General features: G+C 46.2%; 1 protein-coding gene and 1 long non-coding RNA gene across 18 annotated transcripts in view; both read right to left on the bottom strand.

The window, feature by feature from the left end:
- Positions 1–7,251: 7,251 nt before the first annotated feature.
- ZKSCAN5 (zinc finger with KRAB and SCAN domains 5) overlaps positions 7,252–18,732 on the bottom strand; it is a 29,517-nt gene continuing 18,036 nt past the window's right edge. For all 17 annotated transcript variants that reach the window (XM_074034464.1, XM_065540947.2, XM_074034454.1 and 14 more), the window contains 2 exons: positions 14,559–15,164; positions 7,252–9,606 (listed from right to left, as the gene is read on the bottom strand). In XM_074034464.1, the coding sequence (XP_073890565.1) occupies positions 8,465–9,606; positions 14,559–15,144 (1,728 nt within the window). In that variant the 5' untranslated portion in view covers positions 15,145–15,164 and the 3' untranslated portion in view covers positions 7,252–8,464. The remainder of the gene's footprint in view (positions 9,607–14,558; positions 15,165–18,732) is intronic.
- On the bottom strand, positions 10,123–12,613 carry LOC141409829 (uncharacterized). Its single transcript, XR_012432228.1, has 2 exons — positions 11,612–12,613; positions 10,123–11,295 (listed from the first exon to the last, which is right to left on the bottom strand). It is a non-coding gene; the product is annotated as an uncharacterized lncRNA (long non-coding RNA).

The raw sequence follows: 18,732 nt of genomic DNA, 5'->3' as shown, positions 1-18,732 counted from the left end.
TGCAGTGAGCCAAGATCACGCCACACGGAACTTGCAGTGAGCCAAGATCACGCCACGCCACTGCACTCCAGCCTGAGCAACAGAGCAAGACTCCGTCTCAAAAAAAAAAAAAAAAAGAATGCAGGAAAAGCTCAGCCAGATCAGAGCTGAGAGTGCATACCCAGGAGAGGCCCCAAACATGTGACAAGTGCAAGAAGAGCTTTAGTTCTAACTCAGGCCTCACCATGAATCGCACCAGGGAGAGGTGATATCATTGCCTTGACTGTGAGAACACTTTACATGCACCACGGGGATGGTGCATGGAAGAATCCACACTGAGACCAAACTGTAACATGTAGGGAGAGTGGCAGAAGCTTCAGGCTGAGCTCAGCTCTCATCACTACCAGGTAGCTCCACTGAAGAGCAATTCCACCCTTATGGCGAGTGTGGGAAAAGCTTCAGGTCAAGCTCATGCTTCACTGTGCACCAAGGATCTGCCTGGGGAGAGATCCTGCAGTGCAATGGGTGTGAAAAGGCTTCCAGCCTCAGCATGACATTTGTGGTAGACAGAAGAGAAGCCCTGTAAATCCTGCAGGTGGGAAAGTTTGGGCCACAGCATTAGCTTAATTTTACATTATAGAATCTACCTGAGAGATAAACCTTATGACTGTCATGCATGGGAGAAGAGATTTGGTGGAGCCCTCATCTTTTAAGGTGCCAGAAAATCCACATCTCAGGAATGATGTGACAGAGAAAAGCTCTAAAAGACTAGATTTCTGCTGGGGGCGGTGGCTCTCACATGTAATTCCAGGACTTTGGGAGGTCAAAATGGATCACTTGAGGCCAGGAGTTCAAGACCAGCCTGAGCAACATAGCAAGACCTCAACTCTACAAAAAATTTTAAAAAGTAGGAAGGCTCAGTGGTGCACCCATAGTCTCAGCTATCCAGGAGGCTGAGGCAAGAGGATCACTTGAGCCCAGGAGTTCAAGGCTGCAGTGAGCTGGGATTTTGCCACTGCACTCCAGCCTGGGGAACAGAGAAAGACCCCGTCTCAGAAAAAAAAAAAAAAAAAATACTAGATTTCCTTGGTCATAAGCAACAATACCCAGCAAAGGAGAGAAACCACTACTTCAAAGGGGTGTGTCTTGTGAATAAAATACTACATGAGCGAAGACATCTGGTGTTTTCCTTCGCCCCAGGATTAATTACATGGTGTTGAATAGATAGCCCAGGCACAGAGGAAAGAGTGTGTGTTTTCACTTCCTGTGTCCTATCTTCACGTGTCAGCCAGTGGAAAAGATACTGAGCAAGGGTCAGGAATGTCAAGACCAAGGGAAGATTCCCTGATAGGAAGGGACATAATCCTTGAAATATAACAGGGTTATCTGAGCCACAAATGCTGATTTTAGGGTGACCTCTGAGAGTTTTCTCTTGACCTCCACTCATCACTCTTTGACTTTATTTGCTGACCCTGGCTAAGCACGTGGGCTCCCTCAGGGAAATATCATTGAGGTTAACAATCATGCCTAGGTTTTTTTTTTTTTTTTTTTTTTTTTGAGACGGAGTCTCACGCTGTTGCCCAGGCTGGAGTGCAGTGGCGCGATCTCGGCTCACTGCAAGCTCCGCCTCCCGGGTTCCCGCCATTCTCCTGCCTCAGCCTCCTGAGTAGCTGGGACTACAGGCGCCCGCCACCGTGCCCGGCTAATTTTTTTTTTTGTATTTTTAGTAGAGACGGGGTTTCACTGTGGTCTCGATCTCCTGACCTTGTGATCCGCCCGCCTCGGCCTCCCAAAGTGCTGGGATTACAGGCTTGAGCCACCGCGCCCGGCCAATCATGCCTAGGTTTTTAAGAAATACAAGTGTTTTCTGTACTAGTACTGAGTGATTATTATGTAAAGAATGTATATCATCAAAGCAAAAAGAAAATGAGGCCAGGCACAGTGGCTCATGCCTGTAATCCCAGCACTTTGGGCAGATGAAGCGGGTGGATCACCTGAGGTCAGGAGTTCAAGACCAGCCTGGCAAACATGGTGAAACCCCATCTCTACCAAAAAATACAAAAATTAGCTGGGCATGGTGATGGGTGCCTATAGTCCCAGCTACTTGGGAGGCTGAGGCAGGAGAATCACTTGAAACCAGGAAGTGGAGATTGCAGTGAGCTGAGATCATGCCACTGCACTCCAGCCTGGGGGACAGAGTGAGACCCTGTCTGAAAAAAAAAAAAAGGGAAAAAAGGTAATTTTCTCCCCTCTTTTTTGTTATTACTCTGAGCTGCCAAAGTCTTTTTTTTTTTAATTTTTGCCTACTTTCTCATTTGTAGTGCAGGCTCTATAAACCTGCCTTTTCCCCACTCTCTAACATCCATCTATGCCCCGTAATGCTTTGGTGTTCTCTCACTTTAAGTATGATTGTGTCACTACCCCCAGTGCTCCTGATGCAATTCCCCTCAGCCAATTTTTCCTCTGTGTCCCTTCTTTTGGAATTTGCAGATAGCCCTAGTGGCTCCACAGACATTCTGACATCATGCATCAGACTCTGTAAATATGGACTTTTCTGGGGAGAAGGCCAGTGGATTTCAACAGATTCTAAGAAGGCTACCTTATCCCCAAAATGTTAAGACAAATTGCTTTAGGAAGTCTTTAAAGTTCTTATGGGTTTTGCTTCCTAAAGAGAGAGCAGGGCCAGGTGTAGTGGCTCATACCTGTAGTCCCAACACTTTGGGAGGCCAAAGTGGGCTGAAGTCAGAGGATCACTTGATCCTTTGCCCAGGAGTTCAAGATAAGCCTAGGCAACACGGCAAAACCCCATCTCTACAAAAATGCAAAAATTAGCCAGGCATGGTGGTGTGTGCCTATGGACCCAGCTGCTCAGGAGGCTGAGGTGGAAGGATTGCTTGAGGCCAGGAGTTAACAGACCAGCCAGGGCAACATGTGAGAGCCAGTCTCATCACACAAAAAAATTAAAACTTAGCCAGGAATGATGGTGAGCACCTGTAGTCCCTAATGCTCAGGAGGTCGAGGTGGGAGGATCACTTGAGCCCAGGAAGTCAAGGGTGCAGTGAACCATCATCACACCATTGCACTCCAGCCTGGGTGACAGAGTGAGACTCTGCCTCAACAACAATAACAACAAAAGCAGATTTTAATAATTTCCCCCTTTTTCACTTTTAACAAATGGAAATAACTCAATGCAAAAATTAACTGCTTCATATTCCAATTGATCGCCTTAGAGCTATACTGTTCCGTCGGTGTCTGGTTCACAACTACGCCAACTGTCATGCCCAGGGTCAGGTTCCAACTCATGCTGAGGTTCAAAGGGAGTGGGTGGATGAGCAGATAGCTGAAAGAACACTCAGGAGGCAGTAGGCAGGTGAAATGTCGTTTTATTTAGCAGCTCTCTTAGCAGCTTACTTACACTATTCTCTTATACTGTCCACCTTGTCTCGGCTGCTTAGTCCGGTGGCTCCCACACACAGCTGTGCGGCCGGCTCTTCAATCCCAGCTACTTGGGAGGCTGAGGCAAGACAATCGCTTGAACTCGGAAGGCGGAGATTGCAGTGCGCCAAGATTGCACCACTGCACTCCAGCCTGGGCGAGAGAGTGAGACTCCATCTCAAAAAAAAAAAAAAAAAAAAAAAATCCTTAATATGCTAATATTCACAAAGGAGAGAATACACTTGTGCATTCATCTCCCAGGTCTGCTGTAACAAAGTACCACAAACTGGGTGGTTTAAAACAATAAAAATGTATTGTCTCTCAGTACTGGAGTTCCGAAGTCAGAAACTAAGGTGTCAGCAGGTCTATGCTCCCCCTGAAACCTGCAAGGGAAACTTTGGCTTAGCTTCTGGTGGTTTGCTGGCAATCTTTGGCATTCCTTGGCTTGCAGCTGCATAACCCATCTCTGCCACTGCTGTTGCCATCATGTGGTCTTCTCTCTTATGTGCCTGCGTCCACACAGTCAGCTTCTCATAAGGACATCAGTTGCTTTGGATTAGGGGCTCGTCCCATTCCAGTAAGACCTGGTCTTTTTTTTTTTTTTTTTTTTTTTTTTTTTTTTTGAGACAGAATCTCACTCTGTTGCCCAGGCTGGAGTGCAATGGCATAATCTCAGCTGACTGCAACGTCCGCCACCCAGGTTCAAGCGATTCTCCTGCCTCAGCCTCCCGGGTAGCTGGGACTACAGCCACCCACCACGCCCAGCTAAGTTTTGTATTTTTAGTAGAGTCACGGTTTCGCCATATTGGCCAGGCTGGTCTCGAACTCCTGAACTCAAGTGATCCGCCCACCTGGGCCTCCCAAAGTGCTGGGATTACAGGCATGAGCCACCGTGCCCCGCCGAGACCTCGTCTTAACTAATTATATCTGCTATGGTTCTATCTCCAATAAGGTCACATTCTGAGGTACTAGGGGCTAGGGGCTGGGACTTCAACAATTCCTTCTTGGTGGGGGGTAGCGGAGAAGAGAATACAGTTTATGACAACTTGTAATTTGCATATATCTAATCATACCAAACAGATCTGAAAGAGCTGTCAAAAAGAGGCTAGTATCCTGATAAGGGATGGCCAATATGAATTTATACGAAACATGGTAAGGAGGGGCATAGTTTGGCTTCAAGCCAAACTTGAAGTAAAGTAGGACTTCATTTTTAAGGAGGCAAAAATTCCTGCTGAAAGTCTTTGCTTTCACCGTCACCCCCAAGGTTTTTTTTTTTTTTTTTTTTTTTTTTTTTGAGTCTTACTCTGTCACCCAGGCTGGAGTGCAGTGGCGCGATCTCAACTCACTGCAACCTCCACCTGCCAGGTTCAAGCGATCCTCCCACCTAACCCTCCTGATTAGCTGGGATTACAGGCGCCTGCCACCACACCTGGCTAATTTTTTGTATTTTTAGTAGGGGTAGAGTTTCACCATGTTGGCCAGGCTGGTCTTGGACTCCTGACTGCAAGTGATCCACCGGCCTCAGCCTCCCAAAGTGCTGTGATTACAGGCATGAGCCACTGCACCCAGCCCACCCCAATGTTTTAAGGAGATTGGCACAATGCTGCCGAAGAATTCTGATACACCATCCCATTATTTCATTTATTTATTTATTTTTTGAGACAGGGTCTCGCTCTGTTTCCCTGGCTGGAGTGCAGTGGTGCAATCATAGCTCACTGCAGCCTTGAATTCCTGGGCTCAAGTGATCCTCCCACCTCAGCTTCCCAAGTAACTGGGAACAGATGCATGCACCACCACACCCAACTAATTTATTTTCTCTAGAGGGTGGGGCAGAGTAGGGAGGATCTCACTATGTTGCCCAGGCTGATCTTGAACTCTTGGGCTCAAGTGATCCACCTGCCTTGACCTCTCAAGATGCTGGGATTACAGGCATGAGCCACAATGCCCAGCCTTATTCTGCCTATTAAAGACAGCACCTTTAATGGCTGTTGGTTTAAAGAGTGTACGAACCAAGCATGATGGCTCATGCCTGTAATTTTTGGGAGGCAGAGACAGGAGTATTCCTTGATCCCAGGAATTCAAGACCAGCCTGGGCAACATAGTGAGACCCCATCTCTACCAAAAATAGAAAATAAATAGCCTGGTGAGGTGGCCCATGTCTGTAATCCCAGCACTTTGGGAGGCTGAGATGGGTAGATTGCTTGAGCTCCTGAATTCAAGTCCAGTCTGGGCAACATGGCGAAACCCTGTCTCTACCAAAAATACAAAAGTGAACCAGCCATGGTGGCACATGCCTCTGGTCCCAGCTACTTGGAAAGCTGAGGTGGGAGGATCACTGGCACCCAGGAAGTTGAGGCTGCAGTGAGCTGTAATCGTGCCACTCCACTCCAGGCTGGGGGACAAAGCGAGACCCTGTCTCAAAAAGGAAAAAAAAGAAACAATGGTCCCCATGGCCACATGCCCACTGCTGCACCTCTGGCTGAATGGTCTGGGGTGACATTATGTAATAATCAGCCCCTGCAAACGAGGATAGCCAATATCAAGCTTCTCAGTGATGCTGATGGCCCCCCAATCAGGGCATTCCTTGGAACCCTGGTAAACAGAATGCTCTCCAGACCCTCCTAAGGAACATAACTGAAGGTGGGTTGTTTGGTCTTATCTTCTAGTTCCATCCTAGTTTATGTATGAATCTTTGGATCCCTTTGTTAAGTCCACCATGGTTTTGTCATCTCTACTTCATTTAATGTGGGCCACTGACTTTTCTAAGCTTTCAGGAATCATTCCAAGGCCAGGCACAGTAGCTCATGCCTGTAATCCCAACACTTTGGGAGGCCAAGGCTGGAGGATCACTTGAGCCCAGGAGTTTGAGACCACTCTGGGCAGCATAGGGAGATACCATCACTCAAAAAAAATGTTTTTTAAAAATTAGCCACTCGTGGTGGCATGTGCCTGTAGTCCCAGCTACTCAGGAGGCTGAGGTGGCTAGGTCACTTGAGCCCAGGAGGTCAAGGCTGCAGTGAACCGATTGCACCACTGCACTCCAGCCTGGGCAGCAGAGCAAGACCCTGTCTATAAAAATACTAAAAAGCTACCAAGAAGGTCCTCTGACACACACTTGGCATTAAATTGGTGGTTATTTGCCCTGTCATTTTTTTCTCTTCAAGGAGTCAGTAACTTTCAGCAAGAGCCACTCAATTCCATAATCCTTATTTTCCTGTTAGTCCCAAACCTCCACAAGTCAATAGATCCTTTTCCACCTGTATCCTATCCCAGTTTCCAAATGAACGACTTAGTGACCGGACAGGTACCACATGCCAGGACTATTAACAGTGATGGCGGTCTTCACTCCCTCCTGGTGAGTGACCAACTCCACAATCCACTCTCACAGCAGCTTCCTAGGACCACTCGTGGCACCAAATGTCTTAGATCAGGTTCTCTAAAGCAGAGCCTGAGACAGGGATTCAGAACCATGTGATTGACAGTGTGATTTATTCAGGAAACGCCTTTGAGGGAGGGAATGAAACAGGATAGAGAAGGGAGAGAGCTGAGCATGGATGAAGGCTCAGAAAAAGTCTAGTTTAGCCTGATCCAAGGGTGCCGGAGCAGTCATAGCACCCTGGGGTTTTCCCTGCTTTAATCAAATGAACCAGGCATTGGGTTGTAGAGAGGAGGTGCCTCCTGGGTAAGGTGAGATGTCTCTCATCTCCTGAGGGTAATTCTCCAGTTTCTGGAGAACAAGAGCTGTGAGCACTTGCGGCCCAAACTCAGAGCAGAAGAGTTGAGGGGTCCCAGCTTGGTAGAGGGGACTGGACAGGGTACCATAGTGTACGACACATACGGTCAACAAATATTTATTAGGCGTTTATTGTAAGCCAGGCAAGTCAGCAGAAGCAGGGCCTGAGCAGTGCCCAAGAGCACTCACTCACTGTCCCTGGCAAACAGGCTCAGGGGAACTCTCTTCGTGCATGTCATCTCTTTCCCACTCAAAACTCCCACCCCGACCTTCCTGGAAGGCAGGGCTAACAGGACCTTCTGCCTGCCTGCTCATGACTGATTCCTTTCAATCCTAGCTGCAATGCAAACTGAAACTCATGCTGTGTATCACCACTCCATGGGAGAGCTCTATTTCTGGGGCACCCAGGAGTCAGCACACATACTGCTGGGGCCAGGACTCATAATTCACCTTGGTCCAATTCCTTCTATGGGTTTAGCTGCTCTCATTCCTGTGGGTAATACAAGATCAAACAGTCCACAGCTTTGCCTGTCTTCTCTGTTCCCCTAAGGTCCCTCTCCCTTCGCCTTAAGATGTGACTGACCAGCACAGTTTCTTCTGAATTGACAAATTTAACTCTACCTTCTACTGGCTAAACCTTGACGTCAGTAGAATCAAACCAAAAACAAGGTAGAGTGTTTCACAGAGAAGTGGTAGATTAAATAAGGCAGCAGAAACACATACCATCCAGCCCCTGAACCCGAATTTTGCCAAAATAGAGATACTTTAAGTCCGTTTCTTTTCAAAGGGGTTAATGCTCAAAGTGGGAATAGTGAGTAGGGTATTCTAGTGGTTGGAATAATAATTTCTAGAAAAGATTAATTGCTGAGGTACCAAAACAGACATCATGCTGAAGAAGTCTTTTACTGTGCGCTTCCCTGGATAGATAGGCCATCAAACGAGGCAGAAGCTACAAATCAAGCTTACTTCTACTGAACTCATGAGCCTGTTCCTAGTGTCAGTTTTCAGTTTCAAGTGAAGACTGAATGTCATCTGAAGGCTTTCGGAATTCCTCGACCATGTCCATCCATGGATTCTCTTCTTGTCTAGATTCCCAAGCATGAAGATGCTAACTAAAGCATTTCTCAGTGGGGAACACGAGCAGATATCTATTATTGTGAGTTCCCCGGTGTTCCTAAAGGCTGAGTTCTAACTAAAGGATTTCAACCTATTTGTGATTTTGATGTTTATGCTGGAAAAATGCTTGAAGTTGTTACTTTGCTCATTATAGGAGTACGGTTTCCCTCCAGGAAGGCTTCTCTAAAATTCAGAGCTATTCTACAACAGAGACCCCTCTACACTTAAGGTATTTATGGGATCTGTCCTCTCATGGCTTCTCAGGTGTTTAAAGAGGCTACAACTCCAGCTGAAATTCATTCCACATTCTTTACATTGAAAAGGTTTCTCACCAGTATGGATTCTCTGATGTTGATTAAGATGTGACTTCAGAGTGAAGCCTCTGCCACATTCATGACATTGATGGGATTTTGTGCTCGAGTAGATTTTTTGATGTTGTTTGGTGTGGGAACACTGGCCAACATTTTCTCTACATGTATCACATTGATAGGGCTTCTCTGCCGTATGAGTTCTGTAATGCTGAATGAGGTCTGAACTGTAACCAAAGGCTTTTCCGCAGATATCACACTGATAAGGCTGCTCTTGTAACTCGATCTTCTTGTCTTCAATCACTGTCAAGTTCCAACTATACGCTTCCTCACAGACACCATGTTTTTCATTTTTCTGACCCATGTGGAGCACCTGATGTTCAATTAGACTAACGTACTGAAAAAAGATTTCCCCACATTCACGGCACTGGTGGGCTTTCTCTCGGGAGTGGAGTCGCAGATGTCCAGCCAGGTGGGAACGCCTCCCAAAGCCTTTCCCACATTCGTTACACTTGAAGGGTCTCTCCCCACTGTGCACACTCTGATGCTGAACAAGGTGGGACCTCACTCTGAAGGCTTTCCCACATAAAGGACAGGTGTAGGGCTTCTCACCTGTGTGGACGCGCTGATGCTGAGTTAGGTGCACGCGTTGGTTGTAGCTTTTCCCACATTCCTCACACCTGAATGGTTTCTCCCCAGTGTGTATTCTTTGATGTTGAATAAGATGTGCGCTCTGAATGAAGCTTTTCCCACACTCGTTACATTTATGTGGTCTCTCTCCAGTGGAGGATTTTTTGTGGACATAAGGGACTTCACTGTAGTTCATCCTCTTTGAAGAGGGTTGTCCTACTATCTCTTTCATGGGAACTCCCTGCTTTCTATCCAGCTTGCTTTGAAGCTCATAGCCTTCCCCAAAATCTTGAACTTGAGAAACATTTCTTTGGGTTTTTCCAGATAGTTCCATGTCTGCTTCTGAATATTCTGAAATTTTCTTCTTAACACTTAATTTTGTGTTCTTACTTCTTTTGTCACTGCCTAAAAAAAATAAAGAGCAAGTGCAAATGTCATCAGTTCTTTTTTTTTTTTTTTTTTTTTTTTGAGATGGGTCCTTGCTCTGTCGCCCAGGCTAGAGTACAGTGACGTGATCTCGGCTCACTGCAACCTCGGCCTCCTGGGTTCAAGCGATTCTCCTGCCTCAGCCTCCCAAGTAGCTGAGACTACAGGCATGCATGGGCATACCTAGCTAATTTTTGTATGTTTAGTAGAGACGGGGTTTCACCATGTTGGCCAGGCTGGTCTCAAACTCCTGACCTTGGGTGATCCACCCGCCTCAACCTCCCAAAGTACTGAGATTACAGGTTTAAGCCACCATGCCCAGCCCATCAGTTATTTTATAAAGGAAAAATAAACTGTCATAAAAAATGATCATCAGATGAAACTATGATGTAACAGGAGTAACAGAGCTGGACGCGTGTGTGTACTTGATGCCAACAGGAATGTAAACAACAAACTTTTGGAATTTTCCGATGAAAAGAGCAAGATACAGCCACGGGACGGCAGAAAATATTTACAAACTATGCATCACACAAAGGACTAATATCCAAAATCTACAAGTAACTCAAACAAGTCAACAAGAAAAAAAAAATCCCATCAAAAAGTAGGCAAATGACATGGAGACATTTCTCAAAATAATATATACAAATAACCAACAAACATGACAAAAATGCTCAACATCACTAATAATCAGGGAGGTGCAAATTAAAGCCACAGTAAGATACTGCCTTACTCCTGCAAGAATGGCCATTATTAAGAAGTCAAAAGGCCGGGCACAGTGGCTCACACTTGTAATCCTGGCACTCTGGGAGGCCGAGGCAGGTGGATCACCTGAGGTCAGAAGTTCGAGACCAGCCTGGCCAACATGGTGCAACCCCATCTCTACTAAAAATACAAAAATTAGCTGGGCATGGTGGCAGGCGCCTGTAATCCCAGCTATTCAGGAGGCTGAGGCAGGAGAATCGCTTGAACCCAGGAGGCGGAGGTTGTAGTAAGCCAAGACTGCGCCATTGCATGCCAGCCTGGGCAAAAGAGCAAGATTCCATCTCAAAAAAAAAAAAAAGGCCGGGTACAGGTAGCTCACGCCTGTAATCCCAGCATTTTGGGAAGCTGAGGTGGGTGGATCACGAGGTCAGAAGTTCAAGACCAGCCTGGCCAAGATGGTGAAACCCCATTTCTACTAAAAATACAAAAATTAGCTGGGCATGGTGGTGGGTGCCCTGTAATCACAGCTACTCCAGAGGCTGAGACAGAGAACTGCTTGAACCCAGGAGGCGGAGGTTGCAGTGAGCCAAGATTGTGCCACTGCACTCCAGCCTGGGCAACAGAGCGAGACTCTGTCTCAAAAAAAGTCAAAAAACAATAGATGTTGGTATGGATGTGGTGAAAAGGGAACGCTTATACACTGCTGGTGAGAGATAAATTAATACAACTTCTGTGGATAACAGTATGGAGATTTCTTAAAGAACCAGGAGTAGATCTGCCAGTTGATTCAGCAATTCCACTACTGGGTATATCTACACAAAGGAAAAGGCAATACACCAAAAAGACTGTAAGCGTATGTCTTCTGTGGCACAATTCACAACTGCAAAGATATGGAACCAATCTAAGTGCCCGTTGAGCAATGAGTTGATAAAGAAAATGTAGCAGGCTGGGTGTGGTGACTCGTGCCTGTATTTTGTTTTGTTTTTTTTTTTTTTTTTTTTTTTGAGACGGAGTCTCACGCTGTTGCCCAGGCTGGAGTGCAGTGGCGCGATCTCGGCTCACTGCAAGCTCCGCCTCCCGGGTTCCCGCCATTCTCCTGCCTCAGCCTCCTGAGTAGCTGGGACTACAGGCGCCCGCCACCGCGCCCGGCTAATTTTTTGTATTTTTAGTAGAGACGGGGTTTCACTGTGGTCTCGATCTCCTGACCTTGTGATCCGCCCGCCTCGGCCTCCCAAAGTGCTGGGATTACAGGCTTGAGCCACCGCGCCCGGCCGACTCGTGCCTGTAATCCCAGCATTTTGGGAGGCTGAGGCAAGTGGATCACCTGAGGTCAGGAGTTCAAGACCAGCCTGACCAACATGGTAAAACCTTGTCTCTACTAAACATACAAAAATTAGCAAGAGATGGTGGTAGGTGCCTGTAGTCCCAGCTACTCAGGAGGCTGAGGGAGGAGAATCGCCTGAACCCGGGAGGCAAAAGCTGCAGTGAGTCGAGATCATGTCACTGCTCTCCAACCTGGGTGACACAGCAAGACTCCATCTCAAAAAAGAAAAACAAAAAACAAATACACAACTGGATGGTGACAACTGACAAAAACTGGAAGAATGGGAGCAAAGGATGATGAAGAGGGTTTGGAGTCAGGGAATATCTGACTAGGAGTCAGGAAATAAGGCAAAATGAGCCAACAGAAGCATTGTCAAGAGGGTGGGCGATACAGCAATCCCTGCCCCCTTCACCCTTAGCCAACATTCTAGCCTCAGTTTTCCTCCCCCGGCACGTCATCCTTTTCCTTTGGGAACGCTCATCACCTTTACTATCTCCTACCCCCACCAGACCATCAACTCCATGAGGGCATGGACTGTATCTCTGTTCAGCTCACTGCAGATCCTGTGCAACTAGCAACAGAGACTCTCAATAATATGGCTGGATGTGCAAAACATGTATTCCCCCTTTGATCCAAAAAATGAGGGAGGACCAGGCATGGTGGCTTACACCTATAAATCCGAGCACTTGGGGAGGCCAAGGCTGGAGGATCGTTTAAGCCTAGAAGTTCGAGACCAGCCTGGGCAACAGAGTCAGACCCCTTCTCTACAAAAAAAATACAAAAATTAGCTGGGTGTGGTGGTGAACACTTGTAGTCCCAGCTATGCAGGAAGCTGAGGTGGGAGGATTAGTTCAGCCCAGGAAGTGGAGGCTGCAGTGAGCTGAGATCCTGATACTTTACCCCACCCTGTGTGACAGAGCAAGACCCTATCTCAAAAAAAAAAAAAAAAAAAAAAAAAACCCCAAGAAACAAAAATTGGGGGAGGCAAGTGAGTACTCACTGGGAAACTAGCCATAGAAACAATTGCAGGGAAGGTATAAAACAACAGGTAACTTTTAAAGCGATTGCTTTTCAAGTCCAAAGCACTATTGGTGGATTTCCCAAATGAGGGAATCATCAAGTAGAATGGGAAAACACTAGCTGAGAGGATAGCTCAGCTCAACCCAGAACTTTAAAGACACTTTACTGACTTCTATACCATGGTGGAAGATGCAGCGTGGCTGTAACCATCAAAGGCAGAATTTAAAAAAAAAAAAAAAGAAAAGCACTTTGGCTGGTCTTAGAATCATCTGAAGAATATTAGTAAGGGCCTTTAAGTTCACAGCACAGTTTACGATGATCTCATTCACAGATAAATTTACTGTCACTTGAACAGATGTTTAAAAATACTGGCCAGGCATGGTGGCTCACTTGAGGTCAGGAGTTCAAGACCATCCTGGCCAACATAGTGAAACCCCGTTTACTAAAAATACCAGAAAAATTAGCCAGGTATGGTGGCACATGCCTGTAATCTCAGCTACTCGGGAGGCTGAGGCATAAGAATCGCTTGAACCTGGGAGGCAGAGGTTGCAGTGAGCTGAGATCCTGCCATTGCACTACAGCCTGGGCAACAAGAGTGAAACTCCATCTCAAAAAAGGAAAAGAAAAGAAAAAAAGAAAAAGCCACGGGCATAAACAGTTATCAGGAGAAAAGAGAAAAAATCTGAAGTTCAGCAACTGGGAACAGTTGAGGAAATTACAATGCCACCACACAATGGCAGCCTGTCAGAAATAAACAGGAGGGCTGAACAGCACTGGAAAATGTGTACGCTTAACATTTAATTCTGAGTATGACTACATAAAACAGACTTATGAAAAAACAAAGGAAACATTCTAAATAATAACAGTTCTATTAGTTAGCGTGATATGATTACGGGTGATTTATTTTTTTCTTTTTATTTTCTCCAAGCTTCCTGTACTACTGTTATTTTATTGGGTTTGTGTTTGTTTGTTGTTTGAGAAGAAGTCTCGCTCTGTTGGCCAGGCTGGAGTGCAGTGGCTAGTCACAGGCACAATTATAGCTCACTGTAGTCTTGAACTCCTGGGCTAAGAGATCCTCCCGCCTCAGCCTTCTGGGGAGCTGGAACTACAGGCACGTGCCACCATGCCCACGTAATTTTTAAATTTTTTTGTAGAGAAAAGGTCTTGCTATGTTGCCCAGGGTGGTCTTGAACGCCTGGCCTCCAGTAATCCTCCCAGCTCAGCCGCCTCACAAAGCACTGAGATTACAGGTATGAGCCACTATACCCAGGCTATTGTTTTAAAATAAGTAAAGTAATGAGGGAAAGAGAGAAAAGCATATAAGAGAGCCAAATCCTCACTACCATAGAAAGTCAATGGATAACATCTATAATTGATGAGCCAACTTATAATAGTAGTAGTATTTTAAAATATGGAACTACCAGAAGGAACCACTAAGAGCTGAGAGCACAGCCAGCACGGTGGCTCACGCCTGTAATCCCAGCACTTTGGGAGGCCAAGGCGGGTGGATCGCCTGAGGTCACAAGTTCAAAACCAGCCTGGCCAACGTGGGGAAACCCTGTCTCTACGGAAAACACAAAAATTACCCGGGCGTGCTGGTGCGTGCCTGTAGTCCCAGCTACTTGGGAGGCTGAGGCAGGAGAATCGCTTGAACCGAGGAGGCGGAAGTTGCAGTGAGCCGAGATCGCTCCACTGCACTCCAGCCTGGGTGACAGAGTGAGACTGTCTCAAAAAATAAATAAATAAGAACCAAACAAACGATAACCTTTGCCTCGGCCTACCCCTCCCAGTATCACCACGCATCTATCCTGCTGTACTGCACTAATAAAACACCTTTTGCTTTTTGCCTCCATTTATCCCCTGGATATAAACTCTTCACACGTACATCTCTGGGATTTCTCCCTGAAGTGGCGTTTTAGGTGTTCGATCAGATGCGAATGGCGACCGAAGTTCTTCCCGCACTCATTGCAGCCGTAAGGCCTCTCTCCGCTGTGGACACTGTGGTGCTGAACCAGGTGGGAACTCACCCGGAAAGCCTTTCCGCACACCTGACATTTGTAGGGTTTCTCCCCCGTGTGGACCCGCTGGTGCTGGGTGAGGTGCACCCGCTGATTATAGCTCTTCCCACATTCTCCGCACTTAAACGGTTTTTCTCCAGTGTGGATGCGCCGATGCTGAATAAAGTTTGAGGCTTGGAGGAAGAATTTGCCACAATCGCTGCATCTGTGCCCTCTCTCACCATGTGTGCTTTGCTTAGGGCTGAGGTCTGTGATCACGTCCGGATTCCTTTTCTGGGAAGGATTCTGCCTTGATTTCCCCACGGTGGGGTTGACCTGCCACCTTTGTACCATGCCCTTAAGGTCACTGACTTCTGCAAAGTCTGGATCCTGGGGAAGGCTCCTTTCGGTGTGTTCTGGCGCCACCCAGTGTGATTCAGCGTCATCAGAAATCTGCTTCACTATGAGCTCCATATTGTCCCTGGACTCATAACCTGAAATAACAGAGGGAGAATGAAAAAATGAGCTCTTCCTTGAATTTGAAGAAATAAAATGAGGGGATAATGAAGTGAAACTGACAAGTGCTAGGGATCCATGATTTTGTAAAGGGACTTTTACAGTACCGGGATGGGATGAAAAATATTCAAGCAGAAAAGTGGAGGAGGTTAGGGAAGGAAGAGCTGGCAAAGAAGGTTCAAAGGAAGGAGACTGGAAATCAGTCATTCCACTGAACGAAGAGGGTCTCCTCTCAGTATGGCACTTGCAAATACCTGTATCATGTTAAATGTTCTCGTGTGTGTGCGCGCGTGTGTGTTTTGAGACAGGGTCTCACTCTGTCACCCAGGCTGGAGTGCAGTGGGGCAATCATGGCTCACTGCATCCTCAACCTCTTGGGCTCAAGCGATCCTCCCACCTCAGCCTCCCGGGTAGCTAGGACTACAGGGACACACCACCATGCCCAGCTAATTTTTGTATTTTTTGTGGAGATGAGGGTCTCATTATGTTGCCCATGCTGGTTTCAAACTCCTGAGCTCAAGTGATCCTCCCACCTCAGCCTCCCAAAGGGCTGGGATTACAGACGTGAGCCAACGTGACTGGGCAATATTCTTTTTCATTTTTCTTTTTTCTTTTTTTTTTGAGATGGAGTCTCGCTCTGCTGCCCCAGCTGGAGTGCAGCTCCAGGTTCAAGCGATTCTTTTGCCTCAGCCTCCCGAGTCGCTGGCACTACAGGCGCAAGTCAGTACGCCCGGCTAATTTTAGTAATTTTAGTAGAGACAGGGTTTTGCCATATTGGCCAGGATGGTCTCAAACTACTGACCCACTGATCCGCCCACCTCGGCCTCCCAAAGTGCTGGGATTACAGATGTGAGCCACCGCACCCGGTCGCAACTGGGCAATATTCTTAATGAAATTGGATAGCAGGTTATGCAGCTAACTCCATCTTCACCTTCCTCTTCCTGTGAATTCATAGCCTGAGAAGAAAGGTGATCTTTCTAGGTTTCTCAGTGCCCACAGGATTTCAGCTTGGTACGAATTAATCTATAGGAAAAAAGACATTCTTTCCATATCCAGAGAACCTACTACTTCCAAGAGCTAGGTTAACGTTCAGCAGTCACTGATAAACGTGGATGTTTCAGTGGCTAAAATTAGTTCCTTTGTGCACCTGTATCAGCAAGATACTTTACTCAAAACACTGATGTTTAATAAGGTTTGCACAGACAGAGCAAGCTCTGTCACCCAGGCTGGAACACAGCAGCACAATCACAGCTTACTGTTACTTCTAACTCCCTGGTTGAAGCAGTCCTCCCACCTCAGCCTCTACAGGTGTGCACCACCACGCCTGGCTAATTTTTGTATATTTTGTAAGGGTTTGTCTCACTATGTTGCCCAGGCTGGTCTTGAACTCCTGGCCTCAAGTGATCCTCCTTCCTTGGCCTCCCAAAGTGCTGAGATTACAGGCATGAGTTCCTGCGCTCAACAGGACAGCGTGTTCACTTCCTCCTCCCCTTGTCTCTCTATGGAGTCATGTCTCTCGAGCCAAGGTCAGTCCTTCCTCCTTCCTGTATCCCAGATCTCACCATACCTTCCTGCTTTCCAGGGATCTCCCCACATCACCTAACTGCCCCTCCATTTTTTTTTTTTTCTTTTTTTTGAGACAGGGTCTCACATTGTCACCTAGGCTGGAATGCAATCGTGTGATCTCAGCTCACTGCAACCTCCACCTCCCAGATTCAAGCAATTTTCCTGCCTCAGCTCCTAAGTAACTGAGAGTACAGGTGTGTGCCACCATGCCTGGAAAATTTTTGTATTTTCAGTAGAGACAGGGTTTTGCCATGTTGGCCAGGCTGGTCTCAAACTCCTGACCTTGTGATCTGCCTGCCTCAGCCTCCCAAAGTGCTGGGATTACAGGCATGAGACACCACACACAGCCTATCTGCTCCTCCTTGCTTCCATATTTTACTCTACTAGTTCTTCTCCAGTAGCACTTAAATATGCTGAAAATTTCTCCCATTAAAAAAACATACGGGCCAGGCGTGGTGGCTCACGCCTGTAATCCCAGCACTTTGGAAGGTCGAGGCGGTTGGATCTCCTGAGGTCGGGAGTTTGAGACTAGCTTGGCCAACGTGGTGAAACCTCACCTCTACTAAAAATACAAAAAGTAGGCGGGTGTGGTGGAGGGTGCCTGTAATCCCAGCTACTCGGGAGGCTGAGGCGCGAGAATAGCTTGAACCCGGGAGGCAGAGGTTGCAGTGAGCCGAGATCGTACCACTGCATTCCCGCCTAGGTAACAGAGCGAGATCTGTCGGGGAAAAAAAAAAAAAAGAAACAAAAAACAATCCACCCATCCAACCCATTATTCTTTCAGTGACCAGGCCTCATTTCCCCTTCAGAGACAAAGTCCTTACATTCATCTATGATAGCTTTTTCAAATTCCACTCCTTCGCAATCTTCAAAGAAACTGTCTCTTGTTCCCCAACAACCCTGCCGCTCCACAGAAACTGCTGCCTCCAAGACTCATTTACTTATGTTGTAAAAATCTCACTTCTAAATCTGATGAGTACTTTCTTTAATTTTGACTTTTGGTGATGCTGTAATTAACAGAAATCCGCAGATCTGAAAATAATCTAATATGGCCTTCCAAGAGAAGTGAAGGAGGGAGAAACCATGGCCATGTGATTATGTAGAATAGTGTACTGAAGTGATAAATACAGATGTTGTAATGAAGAGACAGAGAATGAGAAAAACATCAGAAACTACACATTTAAAACTGCTTAGAGAATACCACAGAAAAGAACTATGCCAAGAACCTCAAACTCTGAAATCCATTAGGTACCTGTAAAGTAACTGAAAAAGATAAAGCAAGAGTAACAGGCTCAAATAAACAAGCAAGCTATTGGTAATTAATTTAAAAAGAAGAAAAATTTTCTAAATTTGCATTAAATATAACATTTATACTATATGAGTAATTCACTGAGATAAAAGGCTCCATGAAAAATCAATAATAAAATTATTGATTTAATCAATAATTTTAAAGCATAAATTTGACTTTTTTCCACAAAAATTCAAACATCAAAATAAAAAAAGACTACCAAGATCCCAATAGATTAATGAACAGAGGCATGCACAAATAAATCAAAAAAGGAAATAAATACAAATAAATATGGAAATTTTAAAAGAGCAGGAGTCAGCTCTATACCTGTTAAATAAAAGCCTGTAAGCAAACTGAAATGGTTAAACAATGTAAACTGACACAGTGCTTTTCAAAAGAAATTTTGCATTGTGGGCTGGGCATGGTGGCTCACGCCTGTTAATCCCAGCACTTTGGGAGGCCAAGCTGGGCAGATCACGAGGTCAGGAGTTTGAGACCAGCCTGGCCAATATGGTGAAACCCTGCCTCTACTAAAAATACAAAAATTAGCCGGGCGTGGTGGCTCATGCCTGTAACCCCAGCTATTCAGGAGGCTGAGGCAGAAGAATTGCTTGAAACCAGGAGGCGGAGGTTGCAGGGAGTCGAGATCACACCATTGCACTCCAGCCTGGGAGACAGAGCGAGACTCTATC

This window comes from Macaca fascicularis, chromosome 3, assembly GCF_037993035.2.
Source record: "Macaca fascicularis isolate 582-1 chromosome 3, T2T-MFA8v1.1".
NCBI classification, from domain to species: domain Eukaryota; kingdom Metazoa; phylum Chordata; class Mammalia; order Primates; family Cercopithecidae; genus Macaca; species Macaca fascicularis.
Note: the sequence above shows the minus strand (reverse complement) of the source record. Positions and strands in the feature narration are given on the sequence as shown.